Source organism: Epinephelus fuscoguttatus, linkage group LG4, assembly GCF_011397635.1.
Source record: "Epinephelus fuscoguttatus linkage group LG4, E.fuscoguttatus.final_Chr_v1".
Lineage (NCBI taxonomy): Eukaryota > Metazoa > Chordata > Actinopteri > Perciformes > Serranidae > Epinephelus > Epinephelus fuscoguttatus.
Window position 1 is genome coordinate 97,836 of NC_064755.1, and position 21,518 is coordinate 119,353.

A 21,518-nucleotide genomic window follows, 5' to 3' on the forward strand; every position below is an offset into this window, starting at 1 on the left:
GCAGTTGCGGTTGAGGGATGTGACATGCTTGTCGAGATGCATAGACTGGTCAAATAAGACACCCAGATTTCTAAGGTGGGTGCGAACATTTTCTGTAAAGGACCCCAAGTGCGTGGACACATGAGAGGCAATATTGCCAGTGGCTATGATTAGGAGCTCTGATTTAGCAGCATTTAGTCCAGTCCCATCCAGATTTCAATAGTCTCGCCACCAGATAATCAGAGATCTCTGCCTTCTGATAGTCTGGAGACACTCCTTTCTAAAGTGTGTTTAACACACCGGTGAAAACGGCCAGCAACAAAGCAACGCCTCTTGCATTTTTGAAAAGGACACACCCTCCTGGAAATGTGCGCTCCCCCTTTTCTCATCCGCAAGGCAACAAACACACAGAGAGCTTGAAAATGGATGATGAGAGATTTAACTCCATTTTATCAAATGTGTGCTCAGTCCACAAGATTGTGGAAATGAAGGACTTACAGCGACTTGAGCCATTTTGTACCACTACACGTGTTTCTAGTCGGACTATGCTTACGAGCACAAGAGTTCAGTGAGCCACCGAAGGACCGCCCTGCGGATTTACTATTGGTTCTGCAGGGAGTTTTTTTAAACTCTGAAATTGTATCCGCCCATCTAAACACAAAATGAGGGAGAAAGTCATCAGTCTTTAGTTAAGCAAAGCGTATAAAGACATGGCGGAGAGACACTTCTGTAGGCAAGTGAGTTTGTCCAACTCATTGGGCTTACAAGAACAATGCATCTGGATGTCATCTGCATAGCAGTGGTAGGAAATTCCTGTGAATTTACTGATGAGAGAGGCCAGAGGGAGCATATATAAGGCGAAGAAAAATGGCGTGAGGACAATGGGCCCACAGCCACAGAGAAGCTTCTCTCCCTAAGGTATGAGGTGCACCAATTTAAAGCGCTTCCAGATATGCCCACCCACTCCCTGAGTCTGTCCATCAGGATGCCATGATCCATCGTATCAAACGCCGTGCTGAGGTCTAATAGGACTAGGACAGAACATTTACCATGATCAGCTGACCTCATGAGGTCATTTCAGACTCTGAGGAGCGCGGTTTCAGTGGAGTGTCTTTTACGGATGCCGGATTGAAATTTGTCTGTGAGGTTGTGATTTGACAGATAGCTAGTGAGCTGGTTGGCCACAACTTTCTCTAAGACCTTAGAGACAAAAGGCAGCTTGGAGATGGGTCTGTAATTTTTCGGAATTGAGGAGTCCAAATTAGGCTTTTTAAGGAGAGGCCGGACGACCGCCTGCTTGAAGTAGGAAGGGACAGAGCCAGAGACTAAGGATTTGTTGATGATGGTGACTATACTAGGGCCTACAGAGCTAATTAGATCAGGAGCCAGAGCCTTTAGCTATCAGGCTCCTCTCCTGTGGAATCATCTTCCTGTTACGGTCCGGGAGGCAGACACCGTCTCCACATTTAAGACTAGACTTAAGACTTTCCTCTTTGATAAAGCTTATAGTTAGAGCTGGCTCAGGCTTGCCCTGTACCAGCCCCTAGTTAGGCTGACTTAGGCCTAGTCTGCCGGAGGACCCCCCTATAATACACCGGGCACCTTCTCTTCTTCTTCTCTCTTTCTCTCTCTCTCTCTCTCTCTCTCTGGTATTCTATTACTGCATCTTGCTAACTCGGCCATTCTGGATGTCACTAACTCGGCTTCTTCTCCGGAGCCTTTGTGCTCCACTGTCTCTCAGATTAACTCATATCGCAGCGGTGCCTGGACAGCGTGACGTGTGTGGTTGTGCTGCTGCCGTGGTCCTGCCAGATGCCTCCTGCTGCTGCTGCTGCCATCATTAGTCATTAGTCATACTTCTACTGTTATTATACACGACTATTGTCACACATGTATACTGCCAGATATTAATACATGCTTTCAACATATTGTACCACAGTAGCCAGAACTATAACTATAATATTATTACTTTCAATAATGTTGTTGTAAGCTACTGTCATTACCTGCATCTCTCTCTCTCTCTCTCTCTGTCTCATTGTGTCATGTGGATTACTGTTAATTTGTTATGCTGATCTGATCTGTACGACATCTATTGCACGTCTGTCCGTCCTGGAAGAGGGATCCCTCCTCAGTTGCTCTTCCTGAGGTTTCTACCGTTTTTTTTCCCCGTTAAAGGTTTTTTTTGGGGGAATTTTTCCTTATCCGCTGCAAGGGTCATAAGGACAGAGGGATGTCGTATGCTGTAAAGCCCTGTGAGGCAAATTGTGATTTGTGATATTGGGCTGTATAAATAAAATTGAATTGAATTGAATTGAATTACTTCTTTGAACATACAGGTAGGGAGGATGTCTAGGGAGCTTGAGCAGGCCTTCATAGTGCTCACTATGTCAAACAGATCAGTCAGGGAGATGGGCGAAAAGCTGCACAATGATCACTGGATGACTGGACTGATGAGAAAGATGGAGGGGGAGGGAGTGATGCTTGCCCTAACATCAGCAGCCTTATTTACAAAAAACAAAAGAAAACGGTTGCAATCTTCGTTTGAAAACACAGGAACAGAGGGAAGAGGGGGGCTGACAATAGTGTTGATGGTGTTAAATAACACTTTGGGATTGTGTTTGCTAGATGTATTGAGGTTGTTAAAGTAAGCAGCTCTAGCACTCTTAAGGTGCTCACAGACTCAGGCGTACTATAAGCAGAGTGGACTCTGCGAGGAATGTCCGCAGTCATTCGGGCTTCCATAGTCGAGCGCACTTCTGCATTGTAGTTTCCTGTAAAAATGTCCGTGAAACACTACATTATCCACAATTCTTGCGCGTTGTTTACACTCTTCTGTCATGGCATCCTACACTGACGACGAGCAGAGCCGGCCCAAGGCATAAGCAAAGAAAGCACCTCCTTAAGGCCCCATGACCACTAGGGGGCCCCCAAAAGCAATTAACTTAAAAAAAAAAAGAAGAAAAAAAAATTTATTTTTTTTCCATGTGTGAGTGATGATGATTCATATATTATCAAATGTACGCTGTTGTACAAAAAGACAATATTTTGTTAACAGAGTGTAGTTTCCTACTGTCTCTCTGCTCTAAATGTCAGAGTTCCACAAGTAAGGTGTGCATCCAGCCGTGCAGTGCGCACTGTGCATCCCAGGAGCTAGGAGCAGGTGGAAGGCCTAATAATGTCGCAACAAAGGACATACCCTTCAGGGCCAGAAAAAAGAAAAAGGAAGAAAGAGGAAGAGGAGAAAAAACGACAAGATAAAGGTACCACCATGGGGAGCAGAGCATTCAGCCACTCTGCTCCCCGTCTCTGGAATTCATTACCACCCCAACTCAGAAACATCGATTCACTCCCCCATTTCAAATCACAACTCAAAACACATCTGTTTAAAACTAACTATTCCATCTGTTGCCAATTGCTCTGTCACTTTCTATTGTTTTTTTTGTTTTGTTTTTTAAAATTGTTGTTTCTTTTTAATGTCTTCTTAATGTCATTTTGTGTATCTGTACGGTGTCCTTGAGTGCCAAGAAAGGCGCCTTCAAATAAAATTTATTATTATTATTATTATTATTATTATTATTATTATCACTATGTTTGCATGTCTTGGTAATGTAACGTTTGGTGTCAAGGAGATTTTGAAAAGTTTCCTCAAATTAGGAAAGTCCGTAATTATTGTTGATATTTTGTTCCAACTACGTTAGCCTATAATAGCAAATTAGCTAGCTAACGTCACTTCAAAACTAGAGAAACTTCTCTTTTAACTGGTAGGTTATATAGCTAACTATTCAAGCTAACATTTTTGTGTTTGTGTAATACTTTGAATAAGTTGATTCTCAGTGTATATATTCTGGGTCGTTTTTTGGCATCAAAACAACGTTTGATAGCAAATGTTTAATAACAACTAACATTAATTACAGATGCAGTTTGCTAGCAATATGTTTTTGCATTAATGAATTAACTTAGTTAACTTATGGTTTGAGATATGTTGTTTGCTGCAGAGCATAGTCATTTATGTGAGTAAATAAACAAATTGCTCAACTCCTTAATATGCTCATAAGTTAAAGTATTTTGGAGGAGGCAATGACTCAGCCCAAGGGCAGTCCACCTCCTCAGGCTCAGCCAAGGCTAATGAATCAGGTGAGGGAAAAACTGTCACCATATATATTTAATTTCTAGTCAAATTATCTCATTAAGATATAGTAATATATAATCATATGACAAGGGACATGTTTTTCATCTTAGGTCCATCTCCATCCTCTGACCCATCCACTGTGCCCATTGTCCCCTCTGTGTCTGCTGCAACCTCAGTCCTACCTGGTAAGTTAACAACAAAACAGCCTTTGTAATTGCTCAGTGTAATGCAGAACATTCTAAGATGAATCATTTTTAATATAAGACATAATCATATGAAAAGGGACATGTTTTTAGACAAATGCATATTATTTCAAAACTTCTCAAGCAATTTTCAGTTGTTCCACTGGCAGATTGTTTTCTTATTACAAGCTATAGCTGTACTATTTTACTTAGAAAATAAGCAGCCTAATTTTCAAGTATAATATGATATCTAACATGACTAGCTTTTGTTGTTGTTTTTCATCTTAAGTCCATCTCCATTCTTTGCTCCATCCACTGTGCCCACTGTCTCCTCTGTGTTGCAGTTTATTTGAAACAAAAAATAATTAAGCAGATTATGTTTACAGTAAATGATTGGTTTATTTTGTTACTTTTAGTCGGCCTAGATGACATTTGGTATCCCACTTAGTACTATATTACTTTGAATATTAAGTGTAAATCAACCCCCAGCTGCTCTTGTAGCCGAATTTGCTACCATTTCAGATTAAAAACCATAAATGGGTAAAACATGCTGGGCTGCTCTTTGAGGTTTTATGTATTGATTCTCTATGTGGACAGTAGGGGGAGTTGCTGACTTTGCCAAATATTAATTGAGAGATTTTTCAGCAAGTTTGCAAATCTGTTGTCTGCTTTCACTGTGGATTACAATCTAACTACAACAGAAAGTTCTCACATCTAGTTTTACAAGTGATGACAGAATAGAACATGAAATAACTCACAGTGGGTGTGTGAATGATCAGTAATCAGTATTATTAGCAGTAATAGAGGGCCCCAAAATCAAGTTTTGCTTGGGGCCCCGTGGAGGCTTGGGCCGGCCCTGACGACGAGGAAGAGGAGCTGCTCTGCCTGCTGGCTCTTCAAGCAAATAAACTGAATAGACGGTGGTATGTACGGCCACTAAATGCCACAAGAGACCAGGAAGGGGAGTTTGCCATGTTGGTGAGGGACATGAGAAGTCTTGACATAAACACTTTCAATACTTCAGAATGAATAGTGAAAAGTTAGACGATCTAGTTGGGCACACATCATCAGACGCTCCCGCTCTGTTCCACCACGCGATGGCGGCAAATACAAAATGCAGATCGGTGTCACATTTATCGGATGTCAGTGTTAAAAATACATGCTGAGCAGTCTTTTGTGTGACACTGGTGCGTGGAGTGGAGTCCACACGGTCATAAAATCTGAGCTTTGCGCACACAGGGCTTGCGGACATCTGCTTTTAGACTGGGTGGACCTCCACGGAGTCCGCTCCTCGTACGTTCCGCCCGAGTATGTCTGGGACTTTAATCATGTCCTTAAGATCACCTATCACCTCTTTGAGGTGAATACAGTGGACTTGGGAGGTTGGTGGATTTCCATAGTTCTCTGTTTTGCGGCATATGCGTCTAAGTCCACGGATGTCATCATTAAACCAGGGGGAGGAATTTACAGGACAGACAGTGCGAGTTACTAGGGGAGCTACGTCATCTAAAATGGCTGTGCAGTGCATGTTGAAAACATGAACCAAACAATCTACGTCATCATCGCGGGACACCAGAACATTGCTATTGAAATTAGCAGTGTAACTTTCTACAGCTGAACTGTTAACAATGCGAGAGCATTTGGTTAGCTTCACCGGTACAAAATCGTTATCAAATGATAAGTTAAACATAACGCCTTTGTGACCAGCAACTCCTCGGTACACACATCGTTGACATTTAACCCAATCGTGAAAACAAGATCTAATGTGTTGTCCTTGCTGTGAGTGGGACCAGAGACATGTTGGGTGAAGAGAAATGATTCAGCAATGTTAAGAAAGTCAACTGCAAAATTGTCTGAGCTCTTGTTTACATGAATGTGAAATCCCCTATCATGAGAATTCTGTCCAAGCAGATGATGGATGCCAGAAAGTTACCAAACTCAGCTAGGAACGAGCTGTTTCTGCCTGGGGGGCGGTAAATTAGAACGCAGTGAAAGGGGTTTGTGTGGCTAATTTTATTCATTAGGACTTCAAAGGACGAGTGAGATCCAGAGTTTAGCCAGCTAAAGTAAAAACAGTCTCGATAGACCATAGCTAAGCCTCCTCCACGGCCTGTGGATCTAGGGGCACAGGAATAAGTGCAATCTGGCAGACATGGTTTGTTTAGAGAGGCAAAGTCATCGGCTTACTGCCAGGTTTCAGAGATGAGCATGCAGTCCAGGTTATTGGATACAAAGAAATCATTCAAAACAAATGATTTGTTTGCCATGGATCTGGCGTTTATTAATCCAAATCTGATGATGTCAGATCCAGCTCTGCCGAAGGTAGAGGCTCGAGGTAGTGATTGTAGGCACCACCAGGTGACAGGTGCAGTGTGAAGGAGGTCAGTATTATTCACAGCCTTAAAACTGCCACACACATAGGGAGGCCTATCAGTCACAATAGTTTGAATGGGGAGAATAGTAGTAGAGGGAGTTGGTGCCCGATGGTGCCTGTAGGGGGAGTTCTCACTGTGGACAGTACTCTGAGTCGGCACCACAGAAGAAGGGGGGGGGGTGTGAACAGGATTGCACAACATGCTGTAAATTAGCTGTGAACATGCGGCTGCCCAGTATATTAGGATGGAGCCCGTCCAGCTTAAAAAAGGAATGTCATCCCAAAAACAAATTAAAGTTGTCAATGAAGCCTACGTTGGGAGCCCTGCAGGCCGACAGGAGATAAGTGCGTAGGCTAAGGATCCTGCTGAAGCTCTCTCACCCATGGCCAAGTGTGGGAATCGGACCAGAGATGAACACTGACAGTTTGTAAGCTGTATCAATTGTTTCGACATAGATAACCACTCGTTTGATGGGGGGGGGGGCAGAAACAGACCTGGAAGCTTCTGTAACAGGACGGCTACAGTAGCTCCAGGAAAGCAGTGTGTTACTGCATTAAAAAACCTGATATTTCTTATTATGGAATCTCCAAAGATGGCAGTAGCAGGAGGAAAAAGTGGACGGGGAGGAAGCTTCTGGGTATACTGGCAAGGAGCACCGCTGCTGGACACCGGCACGATGGGAGCTCCCACACACGGGACCTCTCATTCATTGTGTAGCTTTTTAAACCAGATAACATTATACCATTTGAACTTCAGAATCACTGACACAATGCCTACCTGTAGACAGCAAGAGATGTACAGAAAAACATATTTCTTCCAATCGGGTGTGATTGATTGATTTTGCATACACATTGGTAATGTATTACAACGCTACATCTGAACATTTGGCAAGCATTGTCAATATCATGTAAGCCTTACTTTAAATGTTCATCTTATCAAATACTAATTCTAATTGTAAACCAAAACTTAAGTCCTAACCAGCAGGACAATGTCCTCACGTAAGAGGATTGCCCTCATTTGTATACCCCATTTTGACAGAAATTGCAATGTCACAGGCCTTGTCAGGATGTGTTAGGATGTGTTCAGGACGTCTTACTTGTAAGAATTGTGGTCCAGGGTGCTGCGGTCCAGGTCAATGTGGTTGATGAGTCTTCGGCTGTAAAGAATATTCATGTCTTTGGTCACAGACAGTAGACTGTGGCAAAACTTCATGCCAGTCTCCTGCAGCTCCTTGGTTCCTGTCTGCAGGCCCTGCACATACACACACCCAACCACCCACACACACACATGCACCCACCCGCGTACGCAGGCACACACACACACGCACACACGCACGCACGCACACACACACACACACACACACACACACACACACACACACAATTTAAGTCCAAGATTGCATTCATGCTAACTAAACAAATGGATTGATCTTCACAGCTGACACACATGCTGTGTTTCTGCCTGAACACACACACTTACACACTTTGTTTTTGTTTCTCTTTAGTTTGTTCGGGTGGAGGGTGGAAACATTGGGCCTAATGCAAGAACCAATCGTATGAACAGAATGAACAGATTTCTTCTTAACTGGCAGTGACATGTTTTTGAAATAATTCATGCTAAGTTTACGTGTTGCTGATTGTGTGTTTTAAGTGCACTTTTTCTAGTGAGGCTTCTTCTAAAAACGTTCCTACAGGCACTTTAGTTTTTATTTGCGACAGTTTAATTTGTACTACTGTATTTTATTTGCACTATTTATACAAAAGGTTTTTTATTGCACTTTTTATGATTACCTCCTGGGCTAGGGCAACCTTAAGGAGCTTTTATTCTTTTAGCCTTACCTGACATGATAAAGTTGATGTATTTTTTTCATCCAGTAGTCCTAATTGCACTATTATGTTATTCAAATCTGGCCGTGCATACTACATGGTTGTCTACTTTGTGTCTTGTTTGTATATGATGGTTGTAACTGCTATGCAGTTATGTCGCACTATGTGCCCAAAATAAATTTTCCACTTGGGACAATAAAGTTTATCTTATCTTATCTTGTCTTGTCTTGTCTTGTCTTGAGTAAATCTTATCTTATATCAATAAAAACCTACATCTACAGTATGTGCATGACTGTGTGAGAAAAAAATAAATGGCTGTTGAAGAGCAGGAAAGCTTTATATATGCAGCATGAATAGAGAACCTGCCTCTTAATCCCAATAATCATAAACAGTTGCCTCTTAGATAAAAAAATAAATGTGTTTTTGATAATAACCAAACGTGTTTATATATGGGGGAAGAGGTTATATTATATATATTTTATATCGGTCTCAGTGAAATACATCATTAACAAAATCACTATGTAAAGCCTGTGGGCTCAGGGTAACTGTCTGGCTAGTAAAACCCTTGCATGAAAACACTATAACAGCCCAGATGCAGATGACCCAGTGTTAAATGGTTCAAATATTCCCTCCTTAGGTTAAAAAAAATCCTCCTTAAACAGCAAAGCAAAAAACAGCACCGAAGTCTCAAAAGGGCCTGGGGACCAGAATTTCTGGCTGACAGTGTCTGCTAACATGTAGTCAGCTCTCGAATGAGGAACGATCAGAATGTTCATGTGATGTGCATTTCCTCACGCAGCACGTCAGCAAACACCGATTGGCCTACACAGTTAACACCACTGAAAGTTTAGTTATGTGTTGTTGTTACGTGTGCTGTGTTTCAATTACATAAAATACATTCAACCTTTGTAATTACATAGTATCTATATTTAACGTACAGTGTCTGTTAGTAGGAGAACTCTGTGTGCAACATGCTGCAGCTCCTTCAAAAATCAGTGGATGTGATCAGCACGGGCAGCATTCTGACAGAGCTCTGTACCCTGTTGAGTGCACTTTTTTAGTTTTTGTTTTATATTCACATACTATTCTTGTCTTGTGTACAAAAAGTACACAATAACAAGCAGCCTTAATATGAAATGTGTTATTGATTCTGTCTCTGTTATTAAAGTGATCTAATACGTTTTTCTGAAGGACTACATGAAACATGTATGCAGTATGCCTACAGCTGTAAAACTACAACCAAAAAAACCCCACATGTAAATCTGGGTCATATGTGAAATGTCTGGAAACTACATGTGCCTGAAATGGTGTTTCACATGTGACATTATATGTAAAACTTTTGTTTTAACATATGAAAAATCATATGTGCCTTATCAGGGTCATCTAAAACCACACGATCCTGAATGTGAAATGTAGACATGTAAAATGATAAACGACATACGATAAATTCTGGTATGTCATGTCTAATGTCAATATAATAGTGTTGGGATTCATGGGACCAAAGATGATTTGTCATTTGTTAAAATCTAAACTGGACATGTGAAGACTTTTCTTCTCTGCATGCTTTTTGTTCTTCAGACAAAGAGAGCCATTTCTCACCTCAGTGAGACCAGTTGTCAAACTTGATTTGAAAAGACTTTTACAGTGACGTGACTCTGTGATGTCACCAGGCCACTGTAGAAGGTCTGCTCCCTTCAGACAGACACTGTCTTGCTTGTGAGCTGTCGACCAGCTCATAGCACCTCTGGCTCCTGGGCCTTTAGCCCGCCCAGACAGATCTCTCTTTCTCTTGGTCTCTGACCATTGCTCCAAACCACTAAAGGGAGGGCAATTGCTCACAGACTCTCTTCCTCCTGGACCACGACTTGCAATACTCAAGACAGAGGCAAACCTGAACCAGAGAAGTTAGATTTGCAAACACAAGGTTTGCAACTAGCTTTCCAGTGACAAGGAGAACCAAATTGAGTTAGCACGCCAGTGTCTAACTCTGCAAAGACCCAGAGCAACCAGCTTCCTCGGATCTGCAGCTTTGGAACAAGGACACAACAAAGACTGCATTTGGAACCACAGCTCTTTCCAGCCTCTCCTGCCGGCTAACAAGAGCAGCACATTACAAAGTGACTCTTTCTTCCATCCATTCAAGGATCAGTAATGTAACAACTGGGCATAGTTTTATCACAGCTGTACAGGCTAAGCAAGACTGTTTAATTTGTTTTGAATGTGATTTAATGCTGTTTACCGAGTCATTGTTGTGATTGTTTGCAATTAGGTTATTGGTTAGCTGGCTTCGCCAAAGCTAAGTGTTTAGTTTGCTAATGCTGTTCACAGAAACGCCTTGCATGCAGCTAAACATCCTCTGCATTGATCCAGACCATTTGCAACACATATCACATTCACATAGACTCATTTACAAATAGGCTGTCAACATAGCTACACCTAAAGAGGCAACTCAAAGTCCCACTTCTTTTCCTTTGTCTTTGTCCTGATCACACGGTCAGACAAGACCTCCCTCGATCTGAAGCTAGCTTTGATTCAGCCTCTGTTGTCAGCCATTTTGTGTTGTAGGTCAAACAGCTCTTTGATCTCCGCACTTGCCTTTGTCTGTCTGTCTGTCTGTCTGTCTGTCTCTCTCTCTCTCTCTCTCTCTCTGTCTGCCTGTCTCTCTCTCTCTCTCTCAAATTCAAATTCAAATTCAAATTAGCTTTATTGGCATGAATGGTATGAACCGTTGTTGCTGAAAGCAGAACGTACATACAGACATACAATTCAATTACAATACAATTAATACAATCCATTAATTATTAATATAAATACATTAAATATTTTACATTAAATACATTTTACATTAAATAGGCAGAGTGTTATAAGGAGACTGTGTTGTTGTGTTGTTGTGTCTCTCTCAGGCTGTGAAATGCACTGACATATTTTGCTGCTTCTATGGCACTGACACTGTTTTCTCCAAGTAGATGTTGCATTTTCTCCTGATCAGAGAGGGTATCAAAATCTTGGAGTTTATGTTTCATTTTTGAAAAGAACTTGGTTCTAAATTCTTCCTATGTGTTACATTTTAACAGGAAATGTTGTTCTGTCTCCACCTGTCTCTGTGGACAGAGTTGACACAGCCGGTCATCTCTAGGCTGCCAGGTCTGCCTGTGTCAACCAGTCTCTATGGCCAAGCTGTGATCACTGAGTCTGTAAATGGTTAATGTCCTTCTTCGTTTCTATCAGTCATGGTGATCAGATAGTTCGCCATCGTATACTGTCTATTTAGAGCCAAACAGCATTGAAGTTTGCTTTGAGTTTTTGTGGTAGATGTCCAATAGTTAATTGTGTGAGGGCTGTGCTGAGGCCTTGTGTTGTTAGAGGAGGTGAGCCTCAGGACCAGCTGGCTGAGGGGACTCTTCTCTATCTTCTTCTCTTGACTATGGAGAGCTTTGTAACGATAAGAATTGGGGTCACTTTCTCTCTGTCTGTCTGTCTGTCTGTCTGTCTCTCTCTCTCTCTCTCTCTCTCTCTCTCTCTCTCTCTCTCTGAGTGGAGCGTTGTGAGCATGTGTGAGCGGTTTGATTGAGTTTTTCAATCTTTTTCTATCTTTTCTGCCTTTTTCTCTTTAATGTATTTGTCAGTGTAGTAATGTTTTGTTGGGTTTTCTGTGTTTTACCAGCTAGGCTTTGTCTGCTTTTGTCTTGGCATCTCACACGCCATGGTGGTAGGCGGTGGTGATTTCTCCTGGTTGTCGCGGAGACACAGCATCAAGATGGGTGCTAGGTTTCCGCACACCGTGGATGAGGTTGCCCTCGCCATAGGAGAGGTGGTCAGGCATGCCTTGGTGAAATCGGCGGCCCATGAAACGTCCCCCTGTTCATAAGTGATGAGTTCTTCAGCAGGGAGTTATCCAGACACGGTAAAATCGTTTCTCCAATTAAAAAAATCCTGTCTGGATGTAAATCTCCATTACCCAAACACGTTGTTTCCCACCGGAGACAACTTTTCATGATATTGAAAAACCGGAGGGTGGGTGGGGTGAGTGGGAGAGATGACACAGATGGAAACAAAGGTGAGGAGGCAGGTGAAGCTGGTGTTGGGCAGGTAGGTGAAGCTGGTGTTGGACAGGTTCGTGAAGCTGGTGTTGGACAGGTTGGTGAAGCTCGTTTTGGAAAGGTAGGTGAAGCTGGTGTACGGCAGGTAGGTGAAGCTGGTGTTGAGCAGGCAAGTGAGGTAAGTGAAGCAGGTAAGACAGGTGAAGCTGGTGTTGGGCAGGTAGGTGAAGCTGGTGTTAGACAGGTAGGTGAAGCTGGTGTTGACAGTGACAGTGAGGACTGCGTCTCTGATGACAGTAATCTGTCACACACTCAGTCAGCCAGGAAGATAGGGCTTATACAACAAAAATGTTAAAAACTTTTCTTCAAGAAACAAAAAATATAAAAGGAGTAAAACTCGAGCATTATTTTCCTGATAAAGAGGCGTTTTACATCAACCAGATGTAATATCAGAAACAAAGCTGACTCTGATTTTACAGATTAAGAAGTGTTCAGATTGAAGAAACTGATCCTGAAAGTTAAAAAAACTAATTTGTTAAATGATGGGAAAAGCACAAATTTGCATTTTAATTAGTTTATTGGCTGTTTTTAGTATTGTTTTAAATCTCTCACTTTTTATGAATACTTTTAAAGTTGGGAGTTTGAATGTCAATGGGGCCAGAGAAGTTAGGAAAAGGTTTAACATATATGAAACAGCTAAACTCAAATGTTTTGTTTTTACAAGAGACACACAGTGACAGGAATAATGAGACTGACTGGCGAAGAGAATGGGAAGGGGAGGTCATTTTAACTCAAAGCACTGCAGTCGGTGCTGGGGTGGGTTTCCTGTTCTCGCAAGCTTTTACTCCAAAGTCATTAAGAACAGAGCATGTCATTCAGGGGAGGTGTCTTTTAGTTAGGGACGGACCCTCTTGTTTTTGCCGCGTTTATTGTTATTAGGAACCTCGGCCGAAGGACGAAGTCCCTCTTGTTTTTGGTGTGTTTATTAGGGACCTCGGCTGAAGGGCGAGGACCCTCTTGTTCCTGGTACGTTTATTAGGGACCATGGCCGATGTCAAGGGGCGTGGCCGCAATGGCGCCTCCCTCACCACCAAATAAGTTTGGCTTCTTGATGGCTTCAGTGGCCTCATCACCTCATCACCTCACCTGCATCTGATAGGGGCATCGCCCATGGGGGGGACAAAATGCCTCTATAGCGCCCCCTTAAAATTTTCAAAAACCCCTCCCCATAGAGGTTTTTTTGGAGAAGGAAGATGAAAATTGGTACATATGTGTATGTTGCCCAGATGCACAAAAAAGTCTCTGACACCAATGGTCTACTCCAAACAGGAAGTCGCCATTTTGATTTAAACTTTTCATTTTGATTTCCACAATTGTGTATTTTAACCAACTCCTCCTACAGATCTTGTCCAATCAACTACAGATTTTGTACAGATCACCCTGAGTCCATGCTGATCAAAAGTTATTAAAAGCTTTTCTCTATGTCAAGGGGCATGGCTGTGAGGGCGTGACAAACTTTGGCGACTTTTTGTTTTCTCGCCATCAAATTTCGAACGGACCTCACGCCCACATACTTGATCTCAGCAGCTTAAAACTTGCTGGACATAATGATGGCTCCGCCCCAAACGTCCCGATATGTTAATATCCCACCTTACTCATAGCGCCCCCCGGTGGTAACAGGAAGTGACTAGTATTTGCTTTAACATGTACTGATGACACAAACTTGACCGCATCAACTTCATTCCACTTCTAATGCATGCAGAACAAGTTGGTGAAGCTACCTTATGAACACTGTGAAGCTACGTCTAATGGTGTCCACGTGGCGGCGTGGCGACTATCAATCCCTCGCCACCAAATACGTTTGGCATTTTGATGGCTTCAGCGACCTCATCTCCTCATGAAAATTGATACACAGGTCAAGAATGGCGAGCTCTTGCATCTGATAGGTTCGTCGCCCATGGGGGGGACAAAATGCCTCTATAGTGCCCCCTTCAAATTTTCAAAAACCCCTCCCCATAGGGTTTTTTTTGGAGTAGGAAGATGAAAATTGGTACACATGTGTATGTTGTCCAGACGCACATAAAAGTCTCTGGCACCAATGGTCTACTCCAAACAGGAAGTCGGCCATTTTGATTTTGACTTGTCATGTTGGCATGATTTACACATGTTGTATTTAAACAAATTAGTTCTAGTGAGTTCATCCAATCAACCTAAAAAATTTTTACAGATCATCCAGAGACCATGTTGATCAAAAGTTATGCTCTGCATGTCTGTAGGTCAAAGGGCAAGGCTGCTATGGTGCTGCCACATACTTCATCCAAACTGCTTCAAAATTTCTGTACATGATAAGAGCCCCGCCCTCAACGCCTCCATATGCTCGTAGGCAATCTTGCTCATGCCGCTCCCTTGTGGAAACAGGAAATGCCCTATTATACATTGACATTGTCCGATTTGCTCTAAACTTCACGTGTGATGAGGGTCTGCCCCTGGACACACCTGCACACATTTAGTTACACCCACAGTGCCCCTGGTGAATGAACAAAACATTGCGTTTTTTTCACACCTGCCACGTTTTTTCTCCCTTCTCGCTTCGCGCCACAGCCCCCGTGTGCCTCAGGCCCCTGCAGTTACATGGGGGAGCAACGACGAAGTCGTCCGTGAGGACCCTATTGTAATCGCGCTGTTTATTATTATTATTTATTATTATTATTATTAGGGACTGAGTGACGACTTTGTCGTCCGAGGAACCTATTGTAATTGCGCTGTTTATTATGAGGGCCCGAGTAACGACTTCGTCGTCCGTGAGGACCCTATTGTAATCGCGATATTTATTATTATTATTTATTAGGGCCCCAGCGACGACTTTGTCGTCCATGAGGACCCTGTCGTAATCGCGTTGTTTATTATTATTATTATTATTATTTATTATTATTATTATTATTATTACTATTATTAGGGCCCGAGCGACGACAAAGTCGTCCGAGGACCTTATTGAAATTGTGCTGTTTATTATTATTATTAGGGCCCGAGTGATGACGAAGTCGTCTGAGGACCCTATTGAAATCGCGCTGTTTATTATTATTATTAGGGCCTGAGCGACGACGAAGTCGTCCGTGAGGACCCTATTGTAATCATGCTGTTTACTAGGGCCCGATCGACTCATCCGATCGACTTCAAACCTTGGTCTGTCCACAGAGGAACAATCCTCCTACAGAGGAATTTTGAATCACCGCCATAGCGCCACCTACTGGCAACAGAAAGTTACTTTATACATTTGTTGATGTCCCTCTTCTAGCAGGTTAATCAGACCCACCTCAAACTTGGTGGTCTAAGTCCCTAGACCTTGATGGTGCTTAAAAATGAAGCTTTTGAGTTTTCATCAAACGCTGTCACCGTGGCGCCACCTTGTTTGCCATTCAACACGATGTTGTTTTGAAGGGACAAGGGATGCTTGAAAACTCACCAAACGTGGCATACTCATCACAGGTCGCAAGTCCTGTTGTCTGATGTGATTTTTGTGTTTTGATGCACCAAGATGGCTCAACAGCGCCCCCTAGAATATTTCAATTAAGCAGCTCCCAAAGCTGCTTAGACCTGCATGTATGAAACTTGGTAGGCACCTGTAACACTCAATCACGTTCAAAAAAGCCTCTTGGAGCCATGCTCGAAACCCAACAGGAAGTCTGCCATTTTGAATTTTCTGTGCAATTTTGTTGCATTTTTGGCCATTTCCAGGGCTCGTAAATTAACGAACTTGTCCTACAGATTTAATCAGATTGGCTCCAAACTTGGTGTATGTAAGCGTGACTACACTGTGATCAAAAGTTATCACAGGATTTTCCCAATGTTGAATGGCGCGCCTGCTGCTGAGCGTTGAATCTTGAGGTCTCGCCATGAACAACGAAATTGCTGTAGCTCTGGCATAAATGGTCCAATCTCCACCAAACTTCACGATTCATATTAGTCCTGCCCTCAAAACATTTTCATTACCATATTGCTTGATAATCATAGCGCCACCTAGTGTTGAAAGGAAGTACTTCTTATCAGACACTTATCTTTGGATTAACCTGAAATTCCAATGCTGTGGTCTATATTTGATGTTCACAAACATGACATATCATTAGTGTCTACATGTGCTGCAGAGGGTTTAATTTTGATGTCTCGCCATGAAACAGTAAATTGTTATAAATTTGGAGGAAATGGTCCGTTGTCCATCAAACTTGACATGATTCATATTTGTCCCACCCTGAACACATTTATATGACAATATTCCGTGATAGTCATAGCTCCACATAGTGGTGAAAGGAAGTACTTCTTACCAGACACTTATCTTTGGATTCACCTGAAATTTCAGTGCTGTGGTGTGTATTTGATGTACACAAACATGACATATCATTAGTGTCTATGCGTGCTGCAGAGGGTTTAATTTTGATGTCTCACCATGAAACAGGAAATTGCTATATTTTTGCTGTAAATGTTCGGATCTCCATCAAACTTCACATGATTCATATTAGTCCTGCCCTGAAAACATTTATATGACCATATTTCCTGATACTCATAGTGCTACCTAGTGGTGACAGGAAGTAGGTCTCAAACACTTATCTTTTGATTTATCTTAAAGTTAAATGCTGTATGGTGTATATTTGATGTATAAAAACACAATGTATAATTACTGTGCTCTCCAACTCCCTCTAGTGGAAAGAGGAAGTGATACAAAATATGAAATATGTTATTCCAGCACTGTGTCAAGGATATGCAGAGTCACTCCTGCATGCGATATCTAGCTTTGACAGAAATGAACTGCTTGCAGCTTTAATTATTATTCTTCTCCAAATGAATTGCCTTTTTGGGAGGCTTAACATACCCGAAAACTCATGAAACTTTGCACACATCTCAGAACTGGTGAAAAATTTGATATTTTAAGGGTCTCGTGCGCGGGTTCCGAAAAATTGCTCATTAGCGCCCCCTACAAAAGTTTGAGGAAACAGCCCCTGAAGCCAGTTTAACCTACAGTACAGGCCAAAAGTTTGGACACACCTTCTCATTCAATGCGTTTTCTTTATTTTCATGACTATTTACATTGTAGATTCTCACTGAAGGCATCAAAACTATGAATGAACACATGTGGAGTTATGTACTTAACAAAATAAGGTGAAACAACTGAAAACATGTTTTATATTGTAGTTTCTTTAAAATAGCCACCCTTTGCTCTGATTACTGCTTTGCACACTCTTGACATTCTCTCGATGAGCTTCAAGAGGTAGTCACCTGAAATGGTTTACACTTCACAGGTGTGCCTTAGCGGAATTTCTTGCTTTATCAATGGGGTTGGGACCATCAGTTGTGTTGTGCAGAAGTCAGGTTAATACACAGCCGACAGCCCTATTAGACAACTGTTAAAATTCATATTATGGCAAGAACCAATCAGCTAACTAAAGAAAAACGAGTGGCCATCATTACTTTAAGAAATGAAGGTCAGTCAGTCCGGAAAATTGCAAAAACTTTAAATGTGTCCCCAAGTGGAGTCGCAAAAACCATCAAGCGCTACAACGAAACTGGCACACATGAGGACCGACCCAGGAAAGGAAGACCAAGAGTCGCCTCTGCTTCTGAGGATAAGTTCATCCGAGTCACCAGCCTCAGAAATCTCAAGTTAACAGCAGCTCAGATCAGAGACCAGATAAATGCCACACAGAGTTCTAGCAGCAGACCCATCTCTAGAACAACTGTTAAGAGGAGACTGCGCGAATCAGGCCTTCATGGTCAAATAGCTGCTAGGAAACCACTGCTAAGGAGAGGCAACAAGCAGAAGAGATTTGTTTGGGCCAAGAAACACAAGGAATGGACATTAGACCAGTGGAAATCTGTGCTTTGGTCTGATGAGTCCAAATTTGAGATCTTTGGTTCCAACCGCCGTGTCTTTGTGAGACGCAGAAAAGGTGAACGGATGGATTCCACATGCCTGTGTAGCAGGGGGATAGAGAGAGTCAGGCACAATTGGCTAATCAGGAGGAGAGCACTGCAGTTGTTAAGAGGCCCATGAAGCACAGGTGTGTAAGCCTCACTCATGCTCCTGAAATCATTCCGGTGCACATGCTCCTTTGGTAAGCCAAACAAATCCTGTTCTGAGATTATTTGTTTTTAAAGGTAATGTAGGGGTGCAAAATGCACCCTGAGGTATTTTATTTGTATATAGTATGTAAATATAGAAACTGTGTAAATATGTGGGTCTGCCAATAATTTATTCTTTTTTTTGTAAAGGGTCCTAACAGTCCTACAGTAGTGCCAGGAGCAAGGTATGAGAATGCCTCCTTACTATCAAGCATTGTTTGCATGTCTGTAGCCTGAGATTTAACACGTGCTCTGTTAAATTTACAGGGAAAGTGCTGATTGCCGTTTACGGCCTACTATTATATTTGGATTTTGTTTTTAGTATTTGGAGTACATGGCTAACTTATAACTCTGTTTTTTTGTTGTAGTGCTGCAGCTGGTGTTGGCCTTTGGTCACAGGAGCAGCTGGTGCAGTGGGAGTTCACCTGTCGATTTGTGGTGTTATCCTTTAAGGTTTGCTGTGGCACTGGTATTAATTTGGGTGTGTTTCTGTTGGGGTAAAGAGGGTTTATTTTGTTTTCTAGTTTTGGCATTTAATTATTTCTTGTTTTGTTCACATATAGTATACTGCCAGTGCACCAGCCTGCTGACCGATGTGCCACCACCACCTGCAGCGAAATATTTGACTTTTTTAACCTTTTTTAAATTGATGTTAGCGACCCTCCACCATAATAAAACAGCCTGTTACGGCATTTTGACCCACACTGACTGTTTGCTTCGTCATTGAAGTTTGCCTGTGTGTAATTTTAGAGCTTAGCTGAGTGTCACACCTGGTTCCCACTGTGAAGCATGGAGGAGGAGGTGTGATGGTGTGGGGGTGTTTTGCTGGTGACACTGTTGGGGATTTATTCAAAATTGAAGGCACACTGAACCAGCATGGCTACCACAGCATCCTGCAGCGACATGCCATCCCATCCGGTTTGCGTTTAGTTGGACGATCATTTATTTTTCAACAGGACAATGACCCCAAACACACCTCCAGGCTATTTAAGGGCTATTTGACCAAGAAGGAGAGTGACGGAGTGCTGCGGCAGATGACCTGGCCTCCACAGTCACCGGACCTGAACCCAATCGAGATGGTTTGGGGTGAGCTGGACCGCAGAGTGAAGGCAAAGGGGCCAACAAGTGCTAAACACCTCTGGGAACTCCTTCAAGACTGTTGGAAAACCATTTCAGGTGACTACCTCTTGAAGCTCATTGAGAGAATGCCAAGAGTGTGCAAAGCAGTAATCAGAGCAAAGGGTGGCTATTTTGAAGAAACTAGAATATAAAACATGTTTTCAGTTATTTCACCTTTTTTTGTTAAGTACATAACTCCACATGTGTTCATTCATAGTTTTGATGCCTTCAGTGAGAATCTACAATGTAAATAGTCATGAAAATAAAGAAAACGCATTGAATGAGAAGGTGTGTCCAAACTTTTGGCCTGTACTGTACATGTATGAAACTCGGCAGGCTTATGTAACGCTCAGAGATGTACAAAAAAGCCTCTTGGAGGCGTGCTCCAAACCCAACAGGAAGTCGGCCATTTTGAATTTACTGTGCAATTTTGGTGCATTTTTGGCCATTTCCAGGTGTCCTAAATTAATGAACTAGTCCGAGAGATTTCATCCAATTGACTTCAAACCTTGGTCTGTCCCATCCCAAGACCTTGAAGATGAAAAGTTCTGGACAGTTCTGAACAAATTTGGTGTCATGAGGAGGCGCTGTGCTCTGTACAGAATGGACTTTTAACCTTTGGTCATGTGCTGATGTAAATATTGTCATGGCTTCGATATAGTATGTTTTTGTAATGATCATTGTCCAAGTGATTTAGTTTAAATAAAGGTTGGGTTAAAAATCAAAAATCTCTGTCTATCTTGTCTGTCTCTGTCTCTCTGTCTGTCTATCTTGTCTCTCTTTCTCTCTCTCTCTTTGAGTGGAAGGAGTGAGTGTGATCAAGGTTGTGTTTTTCTATCTCTTCTGTCTTTTTGACTCGTGTTTTTTGTTGTAATATAGTTGAAGTTTGTGTTGATAAGTTGACTTTAGTTGTTTGTTGGTGTAGTTTTGTGTTTAGGTGGGTTGGGGTCTGTTTTTTGTGCTTTGTTTGTTTTGCCTGCCAGCGTTTCTTGGCTCAGGCGCCATGGTAAATGCTGTTTTCTCCCGGCTGACTTGGAGGCATGGCATCAAAGTTGATACCAGCTTTCCGTGCAGCGTGGAAGTTGGGTTGGCTGTGGGAAAGGTGGTTGGCCACAGCAGCGTAAAATCTGCTCGGATGAGCAGTGCCGTGGTCCTTTTCTTGGACCAGGTGGAGAAAGTGAATTGGGTCATAGAGGCCGGCATCACTATTAATGATATGTTTGAGTCTGTGCAGCCGCTGTCGCAGTCTGTAACCAAGATCATCTTGTCTAATGGCGGACGTGAGGCAGACGCACAGGCAGGCAGGTCCTGCGTTTAAGCCACAAATAACTACAAACTCTGTCAAAACGCTGCAATCTTTATCGTTCAACCTTTTATGTACTCTTGTAATCGTCCACTTGTTATTATGTCCACTGCGCCTCTACACCACTATAAAAGCGACCAGATCAACAATCAAGCCAAAGGTAGCCAGCACCTGTTAAATAAACTAATGGACTCTGCCCGTACTACAAGGCCATCAAGTAACATTAACCGTGGCTACACGAAAGCTCTGGGTTGCTCCATTGGGCTGGTACATCTCATGATCATCCTCATCCTGGCCCACAGCCTCGCTTAGCCCAACCACTCCAATTAGCTACGACACAACAACAACTTACCTGGGCTCCGCCGCTCCTAACCTGGACGTCGCCACAACTTCAGCAACCAGCCTGGGCACCACCGCTTCTAACCTGGCCGTCAATGCAGCTACAACAACTAGC

The 21,518-nt window shown here is 42.5% G+C and overlaps 1 protein-coding gene across 7 annotated transcripts in view; it reads right to left on the minus strand.

The window, feature by feature from the left end:
* The window catches only part of LOC125887522 (cytosolic carboxypeptidase 4), a 668,935-nt gene that overhangs the window by 68,964 nt on the left and 578,453 nt on the right, over nucleotides 1–21,518 (minus strand). For all 7 annotated transcript variants that reach the window (XM_049574398.1, XM_049574403.1, XM_049574402.1 and 4 more), the window contains one exon: nucleotides 7,762–7,916. In XM_049574398.1, coding sequence (XP_049430355.1) covers nucleotides 7,762–7,916 — 155 coding nt within the window. The remainder of the gene's footprint in view (nucleotides 1–7,761; nucleotides 7,917–21,518) is intronic.